This window comes from Arachis hypogaea, chromosome 3 (genome assembly GCF_003086295.3).
Source record: "Arachis hypogaea cultivar Tifrunner chromosome 3, arahy.Tifrunner.gnm2.J5K5, whole genome shotgun sequence".
Lineage (NCBI taxonomy): Eukaryota > Viridiplantae > Streptophyta > Magnoliopsida > Fabales > Fabaceae > Arachis > Arachis hypogaea.
Window position 1 is genome coordinate 142,165,396 of NC_092038.1, and position 22,818 is coordinate 142,188,213.

The 22,818-nt window shown below is 35.8% G+C and overlaps 3 protein-coding genes across 23 annotated transcripts; 1 reads left to right on the top strand and 2 right to left on the bottom strand.

Moving 5' to 3' along the window:
• The first annotated feature begins 2,880 nt into the window (after window positions 1-2,880).
• On the top strand, window positions 2,881-10,084 carry LOC112734830 (cyclin-dependent kinase G-2). 21 transcript variants are annotated; one of them, XR_011878198.1, is made up of 12 exons: window positions 2,937-4,813; window positions 5,370-5,505; window positions 5,662-5,750; window positions 5,831-5,853; window positions 5,937-6,048; window positions 6,142-6,248; window positions 6,408-6,577; window positions 6,649-6,760; window positions 6,942-7,019; window positions 8,168-8,250; window positions 9,249-9,379; window positions 9,568-10,084. XR_011878198.1 is itself a non-coding variant. In XM_025784310.2 (6 exons), exons 1-6 carry the CDS (start codon window positions 3,096-3,098, stop codon window positions 6,505-6,507), a joined length of 2,262 nt encoding a protein of 753 aa, XP_025640095.2. In that variant the 5' UTR covers window positions 2,937-3,095; the 3' UTR covers window positions 6,508-6,899. The 21 variants fall into 21 exon arrangements, 1 of the variants encoding a protein (XP_025640095.2); XR_011878197.1 differs by having other exon boundaries at window positions 6,689-6,760; window positions 6,944-7,019; XR_011878199.1 differs by having other exon boundaries at window positions 6,700-6,760.
• Window positions 10,085-11,535: 1,451 nt separating this feature from the next.
• On the bottom strand, window positions 11,536-15,303 carry LOC112734833 (uncharacterized). The gene is made up of 5 exons (XM_072229041.1): window positions 14,671-15,303; window positions 13,744-14,175; window positions 12,998-13,301; window positions 12,331-12,744; window positions 11,536-12,201 (listed from the first exon to the last, which is right to left on the bottom strand). The coding sequence occupies exons 1-4, from the start codon at window positions 15,166-15,168 to the stop codon at window positions 12,614-12,616; spliced, it is 1,365 nt and encodes a 454-aa protein (XP_072085142.1). The 5' UTR covers window positions 15,169-15,303; the 3' UTR covers window positions 11,536-12,201; window positions 12,331-12,613.
• A 597-nt stretch (window positions 15,304-15,900) lies between these two features.
• On the bottom strand, window positions 15,901-21,633 carry LOC112734832 (lipoxygenase 6, chloroplastic). Its single transcript, XM_025784321.3, has 9 exons — window positions 20,950-21,633; window positions 18,818-19,095; window positions 18,458-18,695; window positions 18,001-18,336; window positions 17,826-17,911; window positions 17,650-17,757; window positions 17,262-17,563; window positions 16,898-17,164; window positions 15,901-16,792 (listed from the first exon to the last, which is right to left on the bottom strand). The coding sequence occupies exons 1-9, from the start codon at window positions 21,356-21,358 to the stop codon at window positions 16,033-16,035; spliced, it is 2,784 nt and encodes a 927-aa protein (XP_025640106.1). The 5' UTR covers window positions 21,359-21,633; the 3' UTR covers window positions 15,901-16,032.
• Window positions 21,634-22,818: the final 1,185 nt, after the last annotated feature.

Sequence of the window (22,818 nt, forward strand, 5' to 3'; positions counted from 1 at the left end):
GAGGACACGCTTGTCAAATTTTAAAATCTTTTAGGGACTATTTTGTCAATAACAAAAGTAAAGTACCATTTTATCAGCACCAGAATCTTTCGGGTACCGATTTAGTATTTACCTCGTTTTGTTTTCAGGTATTACCACTTGATACATAAACACCACAAGCACTTAACTAGGGGAACCCTTTGAATTCGAATTTAGCTTTGCTTAAATTTCCAGATAGTGGTGCTCAGAGCCTTAAGCATACTCTTTATAGCATTAGGAATACCAATAGAACGATTTAAACGTTAGAGATATAAAAAGAACTTACCCTAAACGTTTGGGACAAAAACAATATTTTACTCATTTTTTATGTGAAACAAATAAAAAATAATGATTTAAACTCCTTTGAGAATTCTAATTCTCACTTTTTCTTCGTTTACAAATCAGACCAAAAGAAGTCTGATTTGAAATCATTTTTTATACTAATTTAACTTAACATGTCAAATATAAAAAATATTTCTATTTAAATAAATGAATGTTTAATAAAATAAATTTATTAAAAAAAATTAAAAAAAAATTAATTCATGTAAAAATTATTTTAAATTAAAGAATTAAATTCTATTGTATTAGTATATTAAAATCATTCTAAAGTATAGAATTAAATTTTAAATAGAAATAAATTCTTTTTTTTTATAAAATAGAATTTCTTTTTTTATCCTTAAATACTTTTTAAACAAATTCTTAGAATTAATGACTGAATCCTAATTATTGAAATGGAGAAACTAAGCATGATTGCTTTCTGTGAACGTAGTATAAAACCTCTTATGCATTAATAAACCAAAAAAAAAAGAAGCTAAATTAAAAATTAAAATTTTTAAAAAATTTAAAGGTACTTTTTTATTTTCAAATGTAAAAACCAACACATCCTTAATTCTTACCGATAAAGTTTATCGATGAAACAAAGTAATTTGTCAACTCGGTGAATAATCCAACGTATGGTTTGCAGAGCCATTTTTTGTAGGCCCAAGTTATGGCTGATGGCATGTGAAAAAATAGCAGAAATCATATCAAGTAGGGATGTCAATAGGGCAGGGCAAGGGTGGGGAATGTCTCCCTGTTTTCTATTTCCGTGGAGGAATATTGCTCCCCATCTTCATTCTCTACGGTCCCATTTTCTGCGGGACCCTATTCTCCATCTATATAATAGTTCAAACTAATTATTAATTTCCATATGAATAGAGCTGTAAGTATCTATCTTATACAAAAAGATTTTATACAAAAAGTCTAAATAACACGATGGTAACTTCTTTCGAAATAACGCAATGGAGGAACGCAACGACGAGCCAAAGGAAATAGCAGTGGACGAGGTGGGAGACGCGGCAACAGAGAAGAGAATAGACATGACGGTAGAGTTACGAAAAGAAACGCCGCAAATAGAAATTACGACGCGGTAAGGGTGATGGCACGGTGAGGTGTGACGATGTGGTGAGAAGGGTGACGAAAGGATGACTACAGAGAAGTTAGATGGAGTATGGACAGCCTTAGGGATCTCTGAATTGAAGAAGGGTTATGCAAATAAAGATTATGTGTTTTGGATTTCTATATATATATATGTGTGTGTGAGAAATGACTAAAAAACATATATGAGAAATAAACTATTAAGAATAATTCAAGAAATTCATAAATTTCGGGGAATAGCGGAGACGGGACGGGAACCCCCGCTCGGGTCCCCACACTTGCTTCAGGAGAATTTTGTCCCCCATTCTCATCCCTGCAAAAAAAATTCTCCACAATCGGATCCTCGTTCGGAGCAGTCCCCGCAGGGATCACCGCGTCTCGGAAAATTTTGCCATCCCTAATATCAAGTTTTCTTCGCCAAATGTTATTAGTCAAAAGACTAATGTATTGGATTAAATTATTATCTAATAATTTTTAATTGTTAATTTTATATAAAAATAATTATATATGAATATTTAAAAAAAATTAAATTAAAAAAATATTTTATTACAATCGAAGAAAAAGAAAACGGTTTTTTTTTTTTTATGTTGAATGCGGATATTTTATTTATTAACAATAAAACAATAGTCTAAAAAAATTATCTGTCGTTTAGTCAATTGGGGGCATCTGTTTAAACTTTAAATAGGTGTGAGAAGTTTAAAATATATATATATATATATATATATATATATATATATATTAATTTATAATAGATTTTTAAATAATTCGATAAATTTAATAAAATATATATTAATATTTAAATTATTATTTTTATAAATAATTTTTTTTTTCATTTCCCATGTTTTAACAAAGATATTGTAAGATAGAGAATAAAGATATTATCCGTAAACAAAGTTATTTATTTAATCAATCACCTAATTTAAAATTAAAAAATAAATTAAATACATAAAATATAAAATTATAATTAAATTTAAATCCTAAAATTGTTTGATTTGAGACAAATTTTTATAAAATTAATTAAATTATTTAAAATTATAATATTAAAAAAATTTTAGGAGTTAAATGATGAATGAAAGAAAGAAAGATCTTCGTTTTGTCAATTAAATGTAGTTGCTATCGAATTGAGGCAAATCAAGCACGTCTTTACACTCTTTCGTTCATTGTGTTCTTTTTCCTCCTCCCCATACCGTCGCGCTATTTTTTTCCCCTTTTTTTTTGTGTTTCTTTTTCTCCCTCCTCCTTTTTTCTTCTTGTCATCGCGTTGATCTATCGGTTCGCTATTTCCCTTTCAATATATCAAATTCGTTATCGGTAAGCCCCTTAAATTCTCTATCATCAATTCTTCTGCCGTTTAATTTCCCCCTTTTGCTCTTTCAATTTTGACCGTCCTTAATTTCTAGGGTTTCGTTTCTAATCCCCTCTGTACCCTCCTATTTTCGTTTCTAGCCATCGTATCTCTCGTTTACTTTGTTATTCGTTATCGAATTGTCGTCGGATCTTACTTCATTCGTGTCTAGGGTTTGTGCTTGTTTTCTTCGAATCTGAGATTTGGGGATTCGTTTTCGTATTGGGTTTAGGGTTCTATAAAATACACAAAAAAAAGCTTCTGTTGGTATTGGAGGGGATTAGGTATTTTTCTTAGTTGGATTTATAGTTTGTATATGGCGGCTGGTAGGCATGGCGGCTATCGTGACAACGAGTTTAGGGACCGTGAGTCGAATTTGGATGTTTCAAGGCGCGGTTTCGCGAATTCGAAGGAAGATTACGATCGGGTTAGGAATGGAGGCCGTGACGTTGTGAGGGGTGGGAGCAGGGATGCAAGAGATAGGATTAGGGTTAGGCAGAAGGATATTAGGGAGAGAGAAGCTTCCAATGGCGGTCACCGGTCATCTTCTAGTAGGAGTGATTCTGGCAGCAGCGGAGGTGGTGGTAGTGATGGTGGCGGGCTTGGGCCCCGACGGTGTGGCTTTTCTGCCAAGACCATGGATAGGGAGCCTGGTGAACTTTCCAGTGAGAGTGGGTCTGATGGTGCTATTGAACCAGAGTCAATGATGAAAGACAGCGAGGTTGCGAATGTTGAACATAATAGGACTCGATCCCCGCCCCCACCAGAGAAGAAAAGGAAGTTTTCACCGATTGTGTGGGATCAGGATGACAAGGAAGTGAGCGAGCCATCTAAAACTAAATCTAAGGTTTCCACTGCTCCAGTGACTGCTCTTCCACCTCCGCCTCCACTGCCAAAATCATTTGTGCGGTCACCTAATGTTCCATATGGTGGAGTTGAGATACATCCTGTTAAAAAGAGTGAAACTAAGGATGTTGAATTACCGGAAGCTACTAGGGCCACTATGCCTTCTCCAGGATCGCATTCCATGTCTCCAAAACAGGCTTGGCATAATGATCGTGAAGCTGAGCAACAAGAAGGTGAGGATTATGTTCCTAGTCATAATATATCATCTTCGAGATGGGCAGCTGTAGATAACTCTCCCGGTGATGAGGGTGAAATCATCGATGATGAAGAATTGCCTAGGAGGAAGAGGAGGCTGTCTCCTGAGTTATTGGATACAAAACTACGGAACAAACTATTAAGCCCAGTGGAAGCTAAAAAAGAAGGATTTGATGGTGGCAGAGCTAAATCATCTGAATCTGATGAACGAGGTAGCCATGGGAGAACGTCCAGTGGGGATGATCATCCCGGAACTGCGTCGGAGAAGGATGACTACATGGAGATTGATGCTCAAGGTGGAAAAAGTGATACTAGTATTAATCATTCTGAGACGGATTCTGAGGACGAGGATGATAGGAGGGAGACTCCAGAACCTCCAGCGCCACCACAAAGAATGGTCAACATGCTTCAGGGTTGTAGAAGTGTTGATGAGTTTGAGAGACTTAACAAGATAGATGAAGGAACTTACGGTGTTGTATATAGGGCCAGAGATAAGAAGACTGGAGAAATTGTAGCATTGAAGAAAGTCAAGATGGAGAAGGAAAGAGAAGGATTCCCACTGACTTCACTTAGGGAAATAAACATTCTTCTTTCTTTCCACCACCCATCCATAGTTGATGTTAAGGAAGTAGTGGTAGGGAGTAGCCTTGATAGTATTTTCATGGTTATGGAATACATGGAGCATGATCTTAAAGGTCTGATGGAAGCAATGAAGCAACCATTTAGCCAGAGTGAAGTAAAGTGCTTAATGATCCAGCTTTTAGAAGGTGTTAAGTATCTTCACGATAATTGGGTGCTTCATAGGGATTTAAAAACTTCTAACCTCCTTTTGAATAATAGAGGTGAACTAAAGATATGTGATTTTGGTTTGGCTCGACAGTATGGGAGTCCATTGAAACCATACACACATCTCGTGGTTACTCTTTGGTACAGGTGAGTGTGATTTGCTTGTCATTGTTTCACTTGTTTCTATATTTTCTTTCTTCCCTTTGCATAGGCTAATTTATGTTACCCTATTCGTCTTAGTTGTTTTTTGGGTGAACTTACATGTATGCTGTAATGTATAGAGCATTGAAATTGTACTTCATTGTTGTTTCAGGCTATTATGCCATAATCATTATTTGTTGATTTTGTAAACTTGATGTTTATTATGTTGTCTTCTCCCATTTAGGTGGACGTATTATCCTTTTTATTTGATAGCAATGCTTTTGGTGAGGACATCCATCATCTTACTAGTTAGAATAATTTGCATTTACCTTATTTACAATTGATTTGTCTCCGTGTGACCTTTCCTCAAGGTCACGGGTTCAAGCCGTGGAAACAGCCACTGATGTAATTATCGGGTTAGGTTGCATACATTATGCCCTTTGGGTGCGACCGGGCTGCCCTTTTTACCTTTATTTACAATTGGATTTTAACACGAGTCTTGCTTCATTTGCTTGCAGTGATAAGACATCATTGTATTGATGGTTGTGTATCTGTTTCACAGGGCACCTGAACTTCTTCTAGGGTCAAAACAATATTCAACAGCCATTGACATGTGGTCTCTAGGTTGTATCATGGCGGAACTTTTGTCCAAAGAACCACTATTCAATGGGAAAACAGAATTTGATCAGCTTGATAAGGTATATATTAGATGTCATTTTCTAATGTAGCAGGTCATTCTTACTCTTGTATTTTTCTATCCTTTTAACTTCTTATCCCTTTTTAACTTGGCCCTAAATGTGGTTGCTAGTCCGTGGTTGCTAGTCCAATGATATTTTGTCTCCCTTTTTGAGCAGATTTTTAAGATTCTTGGCACACCAAACGAAACAATTTGGCCTGGGTTTTCAAAATTACCTGGAGTCAAGGTCAATTTTGTTAAGCACCAGTGAGTACTTTTTATTTCCTTTATTTAAGACATTGTTTGTTTGATTACACTGTTCTTATGTTTTGTCACTGTTTTCCCAGGCTTCCAACTTTGGGTGGTTCTGGTCTGGCTATCTGGCCTCTCTTGGTGATTTGTCCTATTTCTGAACTTTCTGGTTTGTATTGACAATTGGACTATGCCTTTCAGGTATAACCTCCTGCGCAAAAAGTTTCCTGCCACTTCGTTCACTGGTTCCCCAGTCCTTTCTGATGCTGGATTTGATTTGTTGAACAAGCTTCTTACTTATGACCCTGAAAAGGTAACGTTGCATGAGATGCTCGAGTTAATCTGACAATCACATTGTTTCTAAAGTATTATAAAACATGAACAAAAAACCTGTTTTTATGTACAGCGGATCACGGCTGAAGCTGCTCTCAATCATGAATGGTTCCATGAAGTTCCTCTTCCCAAGAGCAAAGAATTTATGCCAACCTTTCCTGCTCAACATGCTCAAGACAGGTATTTTGCCCTCATAAGAAACTAGTTTTGCAATTTTATTGTGGCTGCCCCAAAGATGATCATAGTAGGCAATTCCAGTTACTGTAAAATCCTTGTCAAGTTTTGGTTACCATTCATAATCATCATTCATTTGATGCCTATGCTTTATGATGCAAACAGGCGGATGCGGAGAGTATTAAAGAGTCCGGATCCTTTAGAGGAGCAGCGCCGTAAGGAGTTGCAGCAGGGTGAATCAGGCACAGGTGGAATTTTTGGCTAGTAATCGTGAACTCTAAACTTGTCACAACAATCATTCTAACTCACACCACTGAAATGTTTGCATGTATGAGGTGAGAGTATGAACTGAAAGGAAGTTGCAACCATTGTTTGTTAGACGATCACTTGTGCTGTTTTTTAGCAGGGATTTGTTGGGTTGTGAAGAGATTTATTCATTTTGCCAGATTAAATTCAGGTTAACCTTCATGCTTGGTCATTATATACAAATGCATCTGGGACGCTGCTTTCAGCTTAAGGTGTGGCATAATTGCCTTCTGAAAATAGGAATAGTCAATGTCTGCTGAAACTTGTTATGTAACATATTTCCATTGGCATATTGTTGTAAACAAATTTTATCTGATTTTGAGTATTAAAATAGTATGGATTTTCTATCAACTATTAGTTCCTTCCTTTTAATATTCACATTGTGTTTGCAAGAGGCGGTTGGTGTGAAGTGGATGATGGCTTTCTGTGCATTTCATTGAAGAAATTGACAGTGACTTAGTGCCTTAAAAGGTAATTCATTCCTTTGATATCTTGGATATTAAGGAATGAGGATAATGTTGTGAGAGATAATGTCTAGATTCTAGAGACAAATGTATCATGATAGCTTAGACTGATGCTTAATGCCTGTTAATTAGTTTTGTATTTTGATTATCATTTCTTTTTTCTTTTTTTAAAAAAAAACTTGTAGGGATGTAGGCAGGGTCAATTAGATGGGTAAATTGTTTTCATAATACTAGTTCATGCACAAATTCTTGTTCTTGTATAGGAAGTCTTTAATTGAGATTTATTTTTGGAAGGCATGATTTGTCATGGATTTTTTTAATAATAATTTGTAGACATGATCAATTTCTTGTTCTCAGAGCTCTAGTACTAGCTCTTCCAAGGAATTACGCTTTCATTTTTTCTTTCTCCCAAAAGAAATATTTCTGAAGTCATGAGTACTGCTGGAAGGGTATTATGTTGAACTGAAATGAATTTCCAAGAATGGTGGAACTTGTGTAAATTAATGTAGGCTGACGGTATAACATTGTTGACCTAGTGTTTTTTTCATTTTATGGGCTATTTGCCGTTGGTTTTTTATTTGGGCTCTAGATTGTGAACACACACACACACAAAGTGCTGGATGTCAAATTCCTCTCTCGCGCTTAATGTAATAACTATTAATATTTGATATCCGTTGCACCAACATGTGTAAGCTTTTTTGTGCACTTAATGATCTGAAAAATACGATTACTATCTGATGATATTGCCACTTTTTTTTTAATAATTTTATAATGCCGGGTGTATTGTGGTCAAATTGTCAAAATGAACTATTTCTAGTTTCCTTGAATTTGTTGCTTCATTTATTTTTATTTTTCATTTCCAATCCATTTGGTAGTGTATTTTTGAGTTTTTCTTTCCAAATTTTATTTTTAACGCAGTGTTCTACTAACATTTTTCTTCTCCATGACAAGAAAAAATGTGCTATCCACTTTTAGCTTTGTTACCATCAATAGACTGGTGTCTTTGTAAAACACAAGCCTAAAACCCATCTCAAAAGCAAAAGAGAAGGAATTATATAACGTGCCACTTCTATATATATATTCATCATCTGAAGATTGAAGTTTTGACAAATACAAGAATTCTTTTATGACATTTGTCTGCAAATGTCACTGCAGTATCAAAGCAAGCATGTTGAGGACGTTAGCAGTGTATCCTAAAGTATAAAACTCACTTAGTTGTTGCTTCAGGCTCTCTAGAGGTACAATGCGGCCCTTGGTTTGTTATAATGTGTTTCCGATGTTCTTTTATCCCTGTGGATTTTAAGATCATATTTACATTTCTTATCCGTGCTATAGTAATTCTTTCTTATATGTATATATTTGTCTTCTCCATAAATTTATGTGGGATAGATTATGATTCTTGTTTGCTGTTATGTTTTCTTTTAGCATTCATGATCAGGTGCATTATTAAATAAATAACTTAGCTTCGAGGGCATATCCTAAGTCCTAACTCCTAACTGTGTTTTCCTGGGGAAGTCATCTACCTCCCCAAGGGTAACGGTGGTGAGAATTAACCTCAGTATTTCGGTGAAAACTGACCTTGGTCAAATTTAGAATGTCACTCCTTGGGGCTCTGTCAGTAGGTAGATCGTTCATCTGATTCAGCAGTTTGTTTCAGCCACATTATAATCCATACCTAGGGTCATACAAGTGGCTGATCATTATATCATTATCATTATCATATTATTAATTTGCAACACTCTAGTTAGGTTTCGGTCTTTCGGACTCATGTTTCTGGCCATGTTCTAGAGTTTTAAAATAATTCCTGTCCAAGAGTCCATCCATACGTGTGCTCTTGATTGCAAATCACTTGGAGCCTTATACCTTTCTCCTTTTTGTGATGTGCCTAATTTTTGGTGATTAAACTGAGACTTGCATGCAAAGTTGAATAAAATGATTGTTGTCATGTTAGCTGTGATTTTTTTTTCTCTTGTTCAGGTTACTTTTTACCCCTTAAAGCACTCAACATCTGTAGCAGCTTCTGTGCATTTGCTGTGGTAGAATTAAAATATTTTAGTTTGAATATACAGGTGTTGTAGATGTGTAAAAACCAAGTAACTTTTTATTACCACCACCTTGATCTTGTGGGTTTAACCTAATATGGGCTAAGGTTGCTTCCCTTGTTGAGTTTGCAAATATTGATGCATTTTTATAATGCTCACTATTGAATAATTTATAATTCTATTAATTGGTACAGCTGGGAGAGATGGGTTTGCTTGGAGTTGCAAAGCATCCACTTCCCACTCAACACCATTAACTGGATCCAAGATTTAGTAAGCAAGAGCTGTGTAGCCTTTTGTTACTCTTCTTACCGTTGCCATTAAGCAGGTGCTGTACGTTAGAATGTTCAATTATTTTTTACTCAAGTGATCTTTGGGCATTGAGATATATAGTCATATGGGAATATGGGATCACATTTGATAGAAGATGAGAACTGTTAAATTATATTTAGGACTTTTGGAGTTGGATAATTAAAATGGACTTGGTAGTTCTGTTGAGTTTGTTGTATCTTGCAGAATTAGACTGTCGATATTTGCTTTGCACATTCTCCCGTGTGCTTTCCTGCATCTGACTTTGAGAGTTGGGTTAGGATATAACCACGTTACTCGTCAATCCAAATAGCGGTGCCCTGAACATTGCCAAATTGTTGTGGTGGTGATGATGCTTGCAGAGGCTGTTCAGCATATCGATGAGTTCTGTTGTCTCTTCTCTTAACTGCTTTATCTGTGTTCAATTTTCTATTTCGGAGTCCATGACGGTTTTATGCTTTTTGCATATACTATGCATGTCAATCGACGAAAGGAAGGGTGTCAACGAGCACACGTGTGGACTGAAGGAGCTAATGAATTATGGGGAAGCACAAATAAAGGGTGTATTAAAAAAAAAAGGAGGAAATGCAAATATTTGTAGAGTAACTGAATTATTTTATCTTTTGAACACTTATAGTTTTTGTTCCCCAACTCTATACTCTAAGGTGCTGGCATCTTTAACTGAGATATAAGATAACACGAGCAAATAGTCACTTTGACAAAATAGAGTTTAACATTTTCTTTCGACAAAATGAACCCCAAATATATATTCGGTTTGACAAATTGATCCCAACGTATAATTAACAGTTAATTTATGTACTCAATCATTAAATTTTTATAAAATTATTACATTGTTCTTACTTTTTATTATAAAATTACAAATATCTTCTTCAGCATCACACTACTTTGTCAAACCATCATCTTACCTCCACCTTTATCAACAATGGCAACCCACAAATCAATGGATTTGGATTTTCTAAAGTTTGATTTTACTTTAGAGAGTAAAGTGTGATTCACCATTGATTTTATAGGTGGGACCAATAATAAATATAAAAGAGAAACTATTTAAGGGGAGAAGATCACATTTTACTCTCTAAAGTAAAATTCAAACTTTAGAGGATCCAAATCCAATTGGATAAGCGCGCCATTGGGAAATGAAGTAAACGGTTTGAAACTTTGAATTGAAGTTTAAGTTATTTTCTTATTGAATTCATCTTAACATCAAGGGTTTTTCGTGCTGAAATACTACATAGGTTTCGCAGCGAATTGTGTCATTGCAAATTTGTTTTTGCTAAATGTATTCTCGCAAATTGTAGAATTATTTGTGGTAGAAAAATAGAGTGAATGCTTATCTCAAATCTATAATTTGTTTGAAGGACTACAAGATATTTGATAAAAAAAAAAAAAAACTCTTTTCGGTGTTTGATATTTAATTTTATAAGACTAGTTAACTCTTTTGTCAATGATTTTTTTTTAGAACATACTTATGTGATATGTTAATCATTAATATATCTTTCATTTAATTTTTATAAGTAAAAATAATTTGAAAATTACTAATATTTCTTAGTTTTACACAATAAATTTAACTAATGTATTTGAAATAGGTAATAAAAAAATAAAAAACTAAATGGCTTTGACAATTATTTTTAAAAGACAACAAAACTCTCGACAAAAAAATTTGTCAATCCTAATTAGTTCTTAATGGATAAATCAACAGTTTAATATGTAAACTTATTCTGTTAATACAGAAAAAATATTGATAAAAGAGCTAATCAGTTTCATAGAAGTAAAGATCAGAGGTCGAAAAAATATTTTTATTAGGAGCTTTATTGTTTTTTGAAGTAATTGTGAGACTTTTTAAAATTTTTTCTCTAGAAAAATATTAATCCAAGCCGTTCATTGAAACTTTAATAGTCTAAACTCTAAATTTTGGAACCAAATTGGTATATAGTTCGAAGAATATTATATATATTATTGTATATATGTTTTTATACTTTAATTTTGGTATTAAAAATTATTAATAAGAATTTTGAATAGATAAAATTGTCTTTTATATTATAAAAAAATTGATACAAAAGAGATCTATACAAAAAATAGTATAATATATATTTTTCATTTATTTAGTTACAACACCGTTTATTGAGATTTAAATATTAGCACACTGAGCTCTTGAAGTGCGTATGGATCACGGAAGAAAGCAACCTTTTTGTTCTTAGTAAATAACTTAATAAACACATGGCACGTGCACTTCAACATGCGAAAAAAAAAAGTGAAGAAAAGGGTGGAAATTCTTCGAGAAAAAAACTGAGATATGTACATCATCTAACTTCTCAGGTCTTTGTTCAACTTTCTCATTTCAGCAAACAGGAAAGTTTCCACTAGGTTGGGTGGGGAATCCTATTCACATAATTCAAACTAAGCCTTCGTCTAGTAGTCATCTCCTATGCCTTGCAATGAGTCACATGGGTTCAAAACTTGGCTGATGCCAAGTAGTGATAGAACCCTTAATATTGTGAGTGAGTATGGTGTGGGTGAGTGGATAATGCCTAGGATTGAGGGTTGTCTAATCCATTTGACCCCAAAAAAAAAAAAAAAAAAGACTAAGCCTTAATTAGATGCATTCTACTTCTTTCGAACTCAACTGCACGCACGCTCTTAAACATGCCTGTTCTTCTGAGACTGAAATCTTCAACACAAAAGTAGGCATGATCAGTTTCTCAAATTATTCCAGTTTTATGATAGATATGCAACTTTGATTACGTATTAGGACAATATTAATACTGCTGCTCTGGAGAATTGGAGCTCAAGTCGTTAGATGAAACCCCCCATCAATCTTCAAAGCTGAGAATAAATTCAGGGAGAGTCGTTAGCTTGCACCATGAAAAATCCCAAGACCACTGATGGTGAAGAACATGAATGACTGATGAGAGGAATGAAAATCATGAACAGAATTCTGGAGACATGACTTACTTGGGTAGAAGCAAAGCACCTTGAACAGAAACGTCACAGAGCTCAGTTCCATAGATTGACAGATATAACTTGGTCCCTACCTTTCTACCTTCATGCATGGTTCGCTGCCGTGTCCGTGTTACGTGCTGGCATGGCTTGAGCAAAGTTATTAACATCAGTCGCCAGAAAAAGTTATGGCTATTTGTGGCCATTTTCCAGCAAAATGATAACGCTAAGCCAGAAGAACTAAATTTAGAAGGTTTCTTCTTGTTCTTGGTGTCTGCTTGCAATCTTCTTTTCCTCCTTAAATTATTGTCTTGCTGAGAACAAAGGTAACTAGACTTAATTCAAGGAAAAAAATTGTGTTGACAAGGGACCGATCAACTGTCCATCCAAATATAGTGATTCCTCCAGGATTAGTTTGCAAGTACATCACTGCATATTCAAAGGAATGAATGAGCATGATATCCCAGTATATATAAAACATGCTAGCAGTTTGCATAACTATTCCAACCAGAACTCCAGAAGTGGGTTCCACAGGGCAAGTCTCATTAAGATGAAAGATCAATATGGAGGTAAATGAAGTCAGACTAATGATACGTTCATGATTCATCAAACAAGAAAACTTCTTAGGACTAAATCTAGTAAATTCAAACGTTCACAGACAGAATGTGGTTGAATTACGTACCAAAGGCTTGCCTCTTGTGGTGTGAGGACATATAGGAAGCCAACTGGGTATTCGTAGGCATTCCAGCATAATCCATTGACTCCAAATCACTCTCAGAATAGTCTAATTGTATCGAGTTTAAATGGTTTACAGCCTCCAAGCTCCCTGTACTGGCAGAGCTTCTTAGTTGAGATGCATCAGAAGAGCATGTCAACAGTGCATGCCACCTGCTTGCTAGTGAAACAACACCCTGAGCTCTGTGAGATATTCTTGTTGCCGCATGCAGACAAATAATGATGCCAACAACTTGAACAAGTGTAGATACCTAAAAGAAAGCCCAGTAAACGGGAAAGCAAACATAAATAATGTAACTTAGAGCCATTTGGTTTTCAGATAGCTGTTAAAAGGCGGAATGGGGTGGAATATAATGAAATGACTAACTGCATCTTTTGAGTTTTTGAGGTAATAATAGAATGTAATGGTAGGGCATTGCATTGCATTCCATCCCCCATTCTTTCATCGTCGAATTTCTGGAAATGGAATGGAATTTGAGTGAATAACTTCAAATTTTCCCATTTCCCCCTTCAACAATATTCAAACTAAGGGAGTGAGAAATTAATTATTCCATTCTTTGATATTGGAAAATGGCATGGGATTTTTGTTCCATGATTCCATCTCATCCCATTCTATGCCAAATGAAAGACTGATAACATGAAAGATCCATCAATCTAAATGCATAAACTCCAAAGACAAAGAATTGAACTTACAGCAAAATCTCCACCATTTAAGAAAGTGAGCATGCCACCGTATCCCGTAACCTGCAATAGAGTGACAAATTGGCTTGCTGTGACAACCAAGAACTGTAGAAGAAGATATATTCTGAACCTATGGCTTATCTTGGAGAGATGATAGCGCAACCGAATGTGCTCCTCCATGAAAACTAGAACGTCACTCTCCCTTTGCAAGAGTTTCCCATAATCATCAAAGTGGATAACTTGCAAATTGCAGACCAAGTGAAACATAATAGTAGCCGACAAAGAGACTGCACTCACATAAGTCCAAGATATAATCAAAGCAAAGAAAATAGCAACTGAGAGTATCCAGGACTCATGCTGCACATTTGAAATGCGAATGATTTCTCGCGCTGTCTTCACAAAGAAGCACGGCAACATCCATATAATGAGCAAACGCAAAGATCCCTGAGAATAGAAAATTGAAGGGGGGAAATCAGCACTCCCAGAAGTAGAACTCCTTCTAGGTATGTTTAAATAGTCAGAGAGCAATTTAATGAAGACAGTGTAAATTTTTTGCACTTTAAGATAACCTAAAACTGTAAAATCATTGCAAGGGCATTGAAGTGCATGCGAACAAAACAGAGCAAGTTATGGCTTACAGTGAGAAGCATAAAATACTAAAATAGTAAAATATTTTCTATAAAATAACGCCAATCATACTCTCAACACCATCGATCGCTGCACACACTACACTAGCCTCAGATCGGAAACAGAGCAACCACAACAACATATAAAAACTTAACCAAATATAATTGAAGTGAAAAAATGAGGGTTTAATCACCTTAGATAGTAGAGCATAGAATGAAACTTATTAATTCAACGTTGATTTACCAATCCCCTCGCACATGAAAATCAAATTGAAATAAAATCCTTAAGCAAGAATCTGGAAGGTTCCCTCACCTGAATCTGGTTGACGTAATCGCGGTGAAAGCAATGCAACTGTCCGCTGTGGCGGTCAACGAAGAGGAACCTCCTGACGCCGTACTTCCTCAGGTTGTGCGAGAGGCACAGCAGTGAGACGGCAGCAAGGCACGCCTGGAACGCCACGATCGCCATCTCGAATGCCGGAACCTGGTATTTCTCGCAGTGGCTGCGGCCGTCAGAGCACTCGGAAAGAGCCAGCGCCACCAGCGGCATCGTGGTGCCAACCACCGCGAAGACGGTCCATGAGACGGCAAAGCTGAAAACGGTTCGCTGGTTGAAGCCAAGCAAAGTGAGAAGCGCTTCCAAACTCGCCAGCGTTCGATCGAACTCACTCTCCTCATTACCATCATTATTATTGTTGCTATTTTTAGTAATACATTGATTTTGAGGGTTTTGATTTGAATTGGAAGTTAGTAGAGGCGTATGAGCGGGAGGGGGTTCCTCTGTTTGTATTTGGAGATTGCTGTTTGACATTGCGTTTTCTATTGTCAAGGTAAAACAACAAAATCAGGTTTTCTCTCAGCCTCTAATATACTTGTGATTTTGATTTTGTAGACAGGCCTTTTTGTCTTTCCCTTTAGCAAGGAAGTAGTGATACAGTGTGGCATGGTTCATGGGGCGAGGGGTTCCGTGGGTAATATGAAGCGTTGGATGAGCTGGGTAGTTTATGGTGGACCCGGGAGGTAGGTAGTTTATGTTTTATGTTAATTATATTCCTAGTTTGCTTGTTTAAGAGTATTTTCTTAATCTGAAAGGCTGGGCAGAGGGTGACATGGGAAATCGAATCCATTATTTTCCCAACTTTCGTGGGGAATGCAGATGCCTGTCCAAATATATATATTTGGTGAGAGATAGGTGTGGATGCGATTAAATTTGGTGCCGGTTGTCCTTTTCCCACTTGGGGTTTCTCTTGTGATTACTTAATTAGAATTTACAAGTCTGAGAGCGGTAAGTCGGGGACCACACCATGAGTTCAGAACAACAGAAGCATCAAGCATGTGCATGCTTCGGCTTCGCGATTTATGCGCATAGTGTCTCTATCTGAGGGCGATGGATCAAGTTGCCCTTTAGGACATACAGCTATCTGATGATCGGTATAGCAGTTCTTTTTTTTCTTTTTTTTAAATTAATTTGGGATTTTATTCTTATTTTTTTATGTATTATATCCTTACTTGCTTCTTTGTTGCATCCAATCACATAAAAGGATTCATCAATTTCGACTATCCATAAAAAAATTATGCATGATTAGTTGATTACATACATAGCATATACACGGTTTCTTTCAATATAAGACATGATAAGCAACAGAAGATTATGGGAACCAACCCTATAAATTATTCATATAGATATGCTGTTGGGAATTCCACGACCAGTTACACCTGGACCTGACGATGGAAGCAACAGTTCATAGGGTGGGACACCTGCACCGGTTCTGTTTTTCAATTTTGGCTCCTTATTCCTTGCATTGATTATTTCCTCTATCTCCACCAATCTAGCAGAGAATTTGTTGAACATTTTCAACACTTGATGATCATTGATCCAATGAGAGTGAAGAGGGTTCACTTGCCCCAAGTACTCTTCATCAGGGGAATGTGTGGAAAGTGTGTCCTGAACAGCCATCACTTTTGTAGCTTGGAGTTGCGTAGGCAGTGATGACAAGAATGCATGCTGAGGATTTTCAATGAACTTTTTGTATTCAGGGTCATTCTCTTGAGGAATGAGTCTTCTCATTAGGGTAGGACGGTTAGGAACATACCCTCCAAAAGGGTATTGCCCAAAATTTATTGCAGCATGTTGACCTGAAGCAACCCATATCATTATGGTGAGGATACCTGACAGGTCCTCCTTTGTATCCAGTTTAGGCCACCAGGGTTCATTCCTTTTGTCATAGTGACCCTTGAATTTGATCTCATTCCACCATGCTTGGAGCTCAACATCAGATGTCACGGAATTCGGATCTGAGTAGAAGTGTACAACATAAGACTCTACCCATTCCTTTATAGCAGACCAGATTAAGAGTCCATCTGAGGCATAAGGGTAGTCATCAAGCACAAGTTTCAGACCAAAGGGCATTGAAGGGTCTTCTTCTGCCATGCCCCTGAAAAGAAAATTAAGAAATTAGTGAAATCTCTTGTTAATGTAGCCGGGGAGGATTTGAAAAGCTTGGGGGGCTTCAAACTCAAAGCCTTGGGATCAAAGTTACCTCCGAATAAGATCTGCTGGCAATGACTCCATATCGAAGCGCCACATGCTTTCGTAAGCTGATGAACTAAGCTCCATGGCATACTTTCCTGGACTGAAAGATGCCTCAATTATACCACCTCCATTTATTAGACTTTGTCGAGCAAGTGCATTGATTTCTAATGTATAGCGCATATGAGGGTGTAGCAGCTTGTAAATGGGATGCATTGAGCTCAGTTGTCTATGAGTAGCAATTATATATGGCTCCATGCATGCATGAGTCCTTAACCTGAACATCACAAATACAAAAGTATTCTTTCTCTCAGCCAAATGTGAGAAAATTCATATAAGTTTGCTCAAATAAACTGCATGATGAATTGTCTTACCAGTGATTTACTAGTTGATGGACGCCAGCATCATTTGAGCAAACATGAGCTTTTGCTAACTTCCAAATCCAGTGTGTCGTGGCATCATGACCGTGTGTGTAAACTCGCTTATTTTGCGCAGATGAAGGAGTTTGGGGAAGTGAAAGCTCAATAGCTATAGGACACAGCATACCAGTCTTTGCATAGAAGAGAATAGTCCTGGATGCATAAGCTTTCCTCCCAGGCAAGGAGTTCATCTTCTTCATGAATGGCAGAAGCATGTCATGATAATCAATGATAAATAGTCTCTTCTCCTCCATAGCCTATCAACATAAAAATGAAAGGTATTAGAGATAACTGAGTTTAAGACAAACATGCCAAACAACAGTGGATGAAATATAGATCAAACCTTTTCAAAGCTCATTCCACCAAGTTCTTGCTCTAATAGTTCCTTTGTGATGGCTGATTCCGGAGGGCCATACACAGCAGGATCTAGTTTGCTGCGGATAGGAAATTCCTGTGGAAACTAGAGAGATTAAGTAAACAAACCAAAAGTAAACAATACAAGAAAGTTATGAAAACAACCTTCAACAGCTCAATATTCACTGGATTGACCCCAGCTAAGGCTTGCCTTGCAAATTCATTGTCCCGCAACCAAGAAAATCTATCCCCTGTAACAGAACACAAACAAGTGAAAAAAGAGTGTATTGAGAAGTACAAGCTTGTGTAATGAGGCCTACAGGCACTAGCATTAGCATACTTTTAATTACAGCAGGGATTTCATATTTCAATAATCGCTCTCCAGCACTGATGACTTGATTCATGACCTTTCCGAGCAAGAGATCTTGTACTCCACCTCTCTGCTGCTCTTCATCTCTCAAAACAACACCATCCGTGTAAAGCTTGTCGATGTCGGAGAAACAGTTGAAAGAAATGTCTGATCTGGACATGGTGGCTGCTATTGAAGGTATAAGATTGTGGAACAAGGCCTTCAACCTCCCAGCAGAGAATGTGTTCTGTTTAATTTCTTCAAAAGTTTCATCCCTTGGCACATACACAGGGTGAGGCTTCTCAATTCTACTCTCACATAGTGGATCTAACATCATCCATCACACAACAAAACATCATGCACACTCCATTGGACAAGCTATGAGAAATTGCATGTCTCATATGACAACTGCTATATTTTATCCCACTAGATAGGGTCGGTTACATACCTGAAGCGGTGTGAGGTCTGCCGGATCTACATCGGCGAGGATAAGGCCTCTCTGGACCCCCTAGAACTGGCCTAGCAAGTTCCTCGTCCTTATCAGGGTTGCCTAAGTCATTGTAGGTAGCATAGTCATAGATTCTATCATGCTGCTTTCTCTCACCTTTGCCAGTTCCCCTTATGCTTAATAAGTCCTCAAGCCTAAGATCTTTGATTCCAGGTGGTGTCTGCCAAGGTAAGTATGTCTATCCACAAACACAAAACACAACACAATAATGTTATAGACTCTAGATTTATGTCTTTTTTATTACCACATTCATCCACTAATAAGTATCAATTAGACTGAAGGAATAATGTTGTCACTGACTTGGTTGTTGAATATGATTCTGCTTTTGGGGTTGTCGTTTCGTGAATGAATCCATGTGTTGGCTGGGAAGAAAATGGGTCCTCCGCTGAATCCATGAATGACAACATTCAAGAGGTAGAACTCTTTGGCGTGGAGGTTGGTGATGAGAAGAGCTCCGGGGCTCCCAAAGTCACTTGGCACTCTCAACTCAGCAGAGTATTCCACAATGTAGGAAACCTTTGAAGGTTTTGGTAGCCACCCTTTGACGTAGGATTCTACGCTTTTTCTCGAATTTGTAACTGAAAATAACGATAATAACAGAATCAATGAGAACATTTATTACAGGCAAGAAATTTAGAAATCTAAGGAAAATGTTTTTGCTTTTGTCTATTCCATATATTAGATTTTAAGCTGTTTTTGTGTTTATTAGTGTTTTCTTTTTCTCATTCTCAAAATAATTATCTGTTTTCCTTTTAAAATTTATTGAAAAAATTAATATATCTACAAAATTATTTTAAAAGAAGAAATATGTTACTAAAACCAATCATTAAATTCTGAATGAAAAATAACACCAACGAAAAGCTTTTATGAATTTCACATAATTAATTAGTTCATGTTTTTTAAATGTTTTATTAGCCTGGAAAAGTGTAAAGTATGTTTCCCTTAAGTCAGCTGAAGGAAAAAGTATAATGCCCTTTTTAACCTCTCAATCATGAGTTCAAATAATGTGTATAGATATAGATCATCTCATGTCTAATTGATTTTTTATTTCTTCGAAACTGGATCATCTCCAATAAAAAAAAAAATAGATGGTATTCAGTATTTAATTTCATCTTCCATATCTAAAGATAAATTAAACATTTTCTCCGTTGAAACTTTGCACTGTAATGATCCAAACTTATGCCGCGTGGCTAGTCTAAGGTAGAAGCCAAATAAAAATCCATAAACAAAACACATCACGATTAACAAGTGGACGATAGAATAATAAATAAACGCAACACACGCAATTCAGAACTCAACAAAACTAACCTTTAGAAATTATTAAGAAGTAAGATAGGAAATGATAAATAAATAACTTTTGCCTAAAATAATATCAACAGTGCTAGGAATCCCGCACGTATTGTAATTTATAATTATTAATTAGTCATCATTAATATTTTTATAATTTTACTAAAAAAATAATAAAAAAATTTGATAATATAAATAATAGACTGTTTATTTAGCTCAATAAAAATAAAAAATAAAAATTACTCTACAAATTATCCTAAATTTAAAAATCTCGTTTAGTTATTTCAAAAATAACCATCTAAACCCTAAATAACCATCTAAATTTAAAAATCGCTGGCACATCGATCCGGGTTCTGGCTCTGATACCATCTGTAACAGCCCAGACCACCCGCTAGCACGATATTGTCCGCTTTGGCACACAAGGCCTCACGGTTTTGCCTTTGACGATAGGGATGATGGCCAAAGCCCCCCACACTCACTCGTCAAAACGCGTCATGCTAGGGAGAGGTATCCACACCCTTATAAGGCATGCTTCGTTCCCCTCTCCAACCGATGTGGGCCTTACACTTCCAAAGACAATGAAAAATGGATTCAGAACCATTCTGACACCAATGACAAGTGTTAGATAAAGCTAAGCCATGACCCAAATGAAACTCTGCCGTATTTGAATTTAAAATAATAATTATTAAAAATTAATTAAATTAATTATCATATGATCTTAATTTCTAATTAATCAAAGGAAAAATATAGGTAGACAATGAAAATACTAAACAATGTGAATAATAGATATATCGGATGTTCATTTCACTAGATGTACGGATGGTTATTTTAATATTAAGATTTAGATGATAATTTAGAAATGTAGTGTGTTTTTAATTGATTGGTAGTTGTTCATATTGTTCAAAATGGTCATTGTTTACCTATTCTATTACTCCCCTTAATCAAAACATGCCTATTATTAGCAGTAAAGATATAACTTTGTCAAAAGCTGGTGCAGAGTGCAGATCGAACCAGTTTTACTCTTTATATAAGTTCAATTATTCTTTAAGATTTAGATATGAAATCAAAACCTTAGGATTGTAAATTTGTAAACAAAGCTAGCTAGGCTTAGGATCTAAATAAGCACACAATTAGGAAGCTATTACCGGTGTCAATTTGGTCACTGATGAGTTGAATCTGAATGCCTTGACCAACACCGTTGATGAAGTATTCCCACTGATCCTCCAATTTATCAGTGAGATTCTCCTTTATCTTCTTCCTTATTGTCATCACAGCCTTCACTTCTATCCCCTCATCACTCCTTCCAGAAGAAACCACGGAACCATTGCTGTCTTTGCTCGTCTCCAATAACGAAGAATAAGTTGATGTTACTGTCTGACTCTGACTCTGACCCTGACCTGCACCTCCGCTGCCGATCTCAGCTTTGACCACCGGCCTCCGCCGGGAAGGAAGTAAAGGAATCCTCCTGTAGGCGGAGAAGGGCGGAGATGGGCGGCAGAGGGCATTGTTGTGATGAGAGAGGTTGGAGAAGTTAGGAGGATTGAGCACAAACATGTTCTGTTTAGTTAAGTTGACGAAACGAGCCAATAATAAGAATAGTGAGCATATGATTTATGTGATATTTATTATATTAATACTGAATTGAATAGTCATCACATGACGTCGTCGTGTGTCCTTTCTTGTTTATTTAATGGATTTGATCGTCTGGGAGTTATGGAACGGCTGTGTCGAGTGCAGAGTACATTGCACAATGTTTGCTTGCTTTTAGATTGTTCATTGTTGTGATGGATTCTGACACCACACATTGGAGTGTGAACTGTGAAGTGGATGTGCCATTATTCGGTAAATAGACTACTACTACTGCCACCCTAAACGTGCAAAATGATTAAAATGGGAAGAGTTTTTAATAAATTAAATATATTGATAATGCATTAATTAAAGGGGGGAATAGTCTATCATTTAAACTAAGCACGGGTTGATATAAATTAGAGGAGTGCTAGGGCCAGCACTTTTGTTAAATTCTGGCCAGCACTTAACCATCAAAAGAAAATTAAATGATTCTACACTATTAGATGCAATCTCACACCATTAAAAATATCATTGATGGCTAATTGATGGTTAAAAATCGCAAAATCTGCTGCCCATAGACTTTCTCTTGATTTAAACAAGTATCTTAGGGTGTGTTTGATAATCACGTTTGAAGAAAAAAAGCACGTTAGAGCTTCTTGAAAGCTTCACTTTTTTGTTTGGCTAAATTTCTTCTTTACAAACGCAGAAGTGATTTTGTTCATAAAATCACGTTTACAAGAAGCAATAATTTCTAGCTTCTCCGTTGCACTAACGTGCTTTTAGTCAATACCTTCAATATTTATTTTTCTTTTACCAACTTTATCTTTTATACATGTTATTGCATTATTTATAGAATTCTTATTATTCTTCTCTATATGAGTTCTTTTTTTATTATTTATTATTTATATTTTTTATTAATTTTTTTATTTGACATTATATATTTTTATAGTTATAATTTTTGTGTATTATATTTATTATTATCTTTTATAATAGAATTTATTGATCCCATTAAGTAAAATAAATTAAATAAAAAAATTAATCATAAATAATAATAATAGTTAAAAATTATAATGTACTAAAAAATAGTACTAAGAGTATTAAAAATATACTATATAAAAAACATATAAGAAAAAAGTATAAAAAAATTAAACATGTATAAAAAAATAATATTATAATTTAATGTCATGTCCTTTTAAGTAATTATCTATCTAAAAGTGATTTTAACTAATATTATCCAAACAATATTTATTTTATCAAAATCAATTTTGGTAAAAAATTGCCAAACATAAATCATGTTGACACAAACTTACTTCTATCCAAAATCAATTCTATAAAATCACTTTTATTCAAACTCCAATTTGACCAACCACAATCCAAACACACACTTAATATCTTAAAAGTGTACATCTATTCCACATATTACGTGATAGATAGATAGTTGTTAA

What these genes read in the sequence shown, in the direction of transcription:
- LOC112734832 (XM_025784321.3), bottom strand. Translation starts at nt 21,358, where the DNA reads ATGTTTGTGCTCAATCCTCCTAACTTCTCCAACCTCTCTCATCACAAC. An exon ending in CAGACCTCACACCGCTTCAG is followed by an intron (nt 18,337 to 18,457) that starts GTATGTAACCGA and finishes GGATGATGTTAG; the next exon opens with ATCCACTATGTGAGAGTAGA. An exon ending in CATCAACTAGTAAATCACTG is followed by an intron (nt 17,165 to 17,261) that starts GTAAGACAATTC and finishes TGTGATGTTCAG; the next exon opens with GTTAAGGACTCATGCATGCA.
- LOC112734833 (XM_072229041.1), bottom strand. Translation starts at nt 15,168, where the DNA reads ATGTCAAACAGCAATCTCCAAATACAAACAGAGGAACCCCCTCCCGCT. An exon ending in ATTACGTCAACCAGATTCAG is followed by an intron (nt 14,176 to 14,670) that starts GTGAGGGAACCT and finishes TTCTATTCTCAG; the next exon opens with GGATCTTTGCGTTTGCTCAT. An exon ending in CCACAAGAGGCAAGCCTTTG is followed by an intron (nt 12,745 to 12,997) that starts GTACGTAATTCA and finishes TTGAATATGCAG; the next exon opens with TGATGTACTTGCAAACTAAT.
- LOC112734830 (XM_025784310.2), top strand. Translation starts at nt 3,096, where the DNA reads ATGGCGGCTGGTAGGCATGGCGGCTATCGTGACAACGAGTTTAGGGAC. An exon ending in AATTTGATCAGCTTGATAAG is followed by an intron (nt 5,506 to 5,661) that starts GTATATATTAGA and finishes CTTTTTGAGCAG; the next exon opens with ATTTTTAAGATTCTTGGCAC. An exon ending in TTACTTATGACCCTGAAAAG is followed by an intron (nt 6,049 to 6,141) that starts GTAACGTTGCAT and finishes TTTTATGTACAG; the next exon opens with CGGATCACGGCTGAAGCTGC.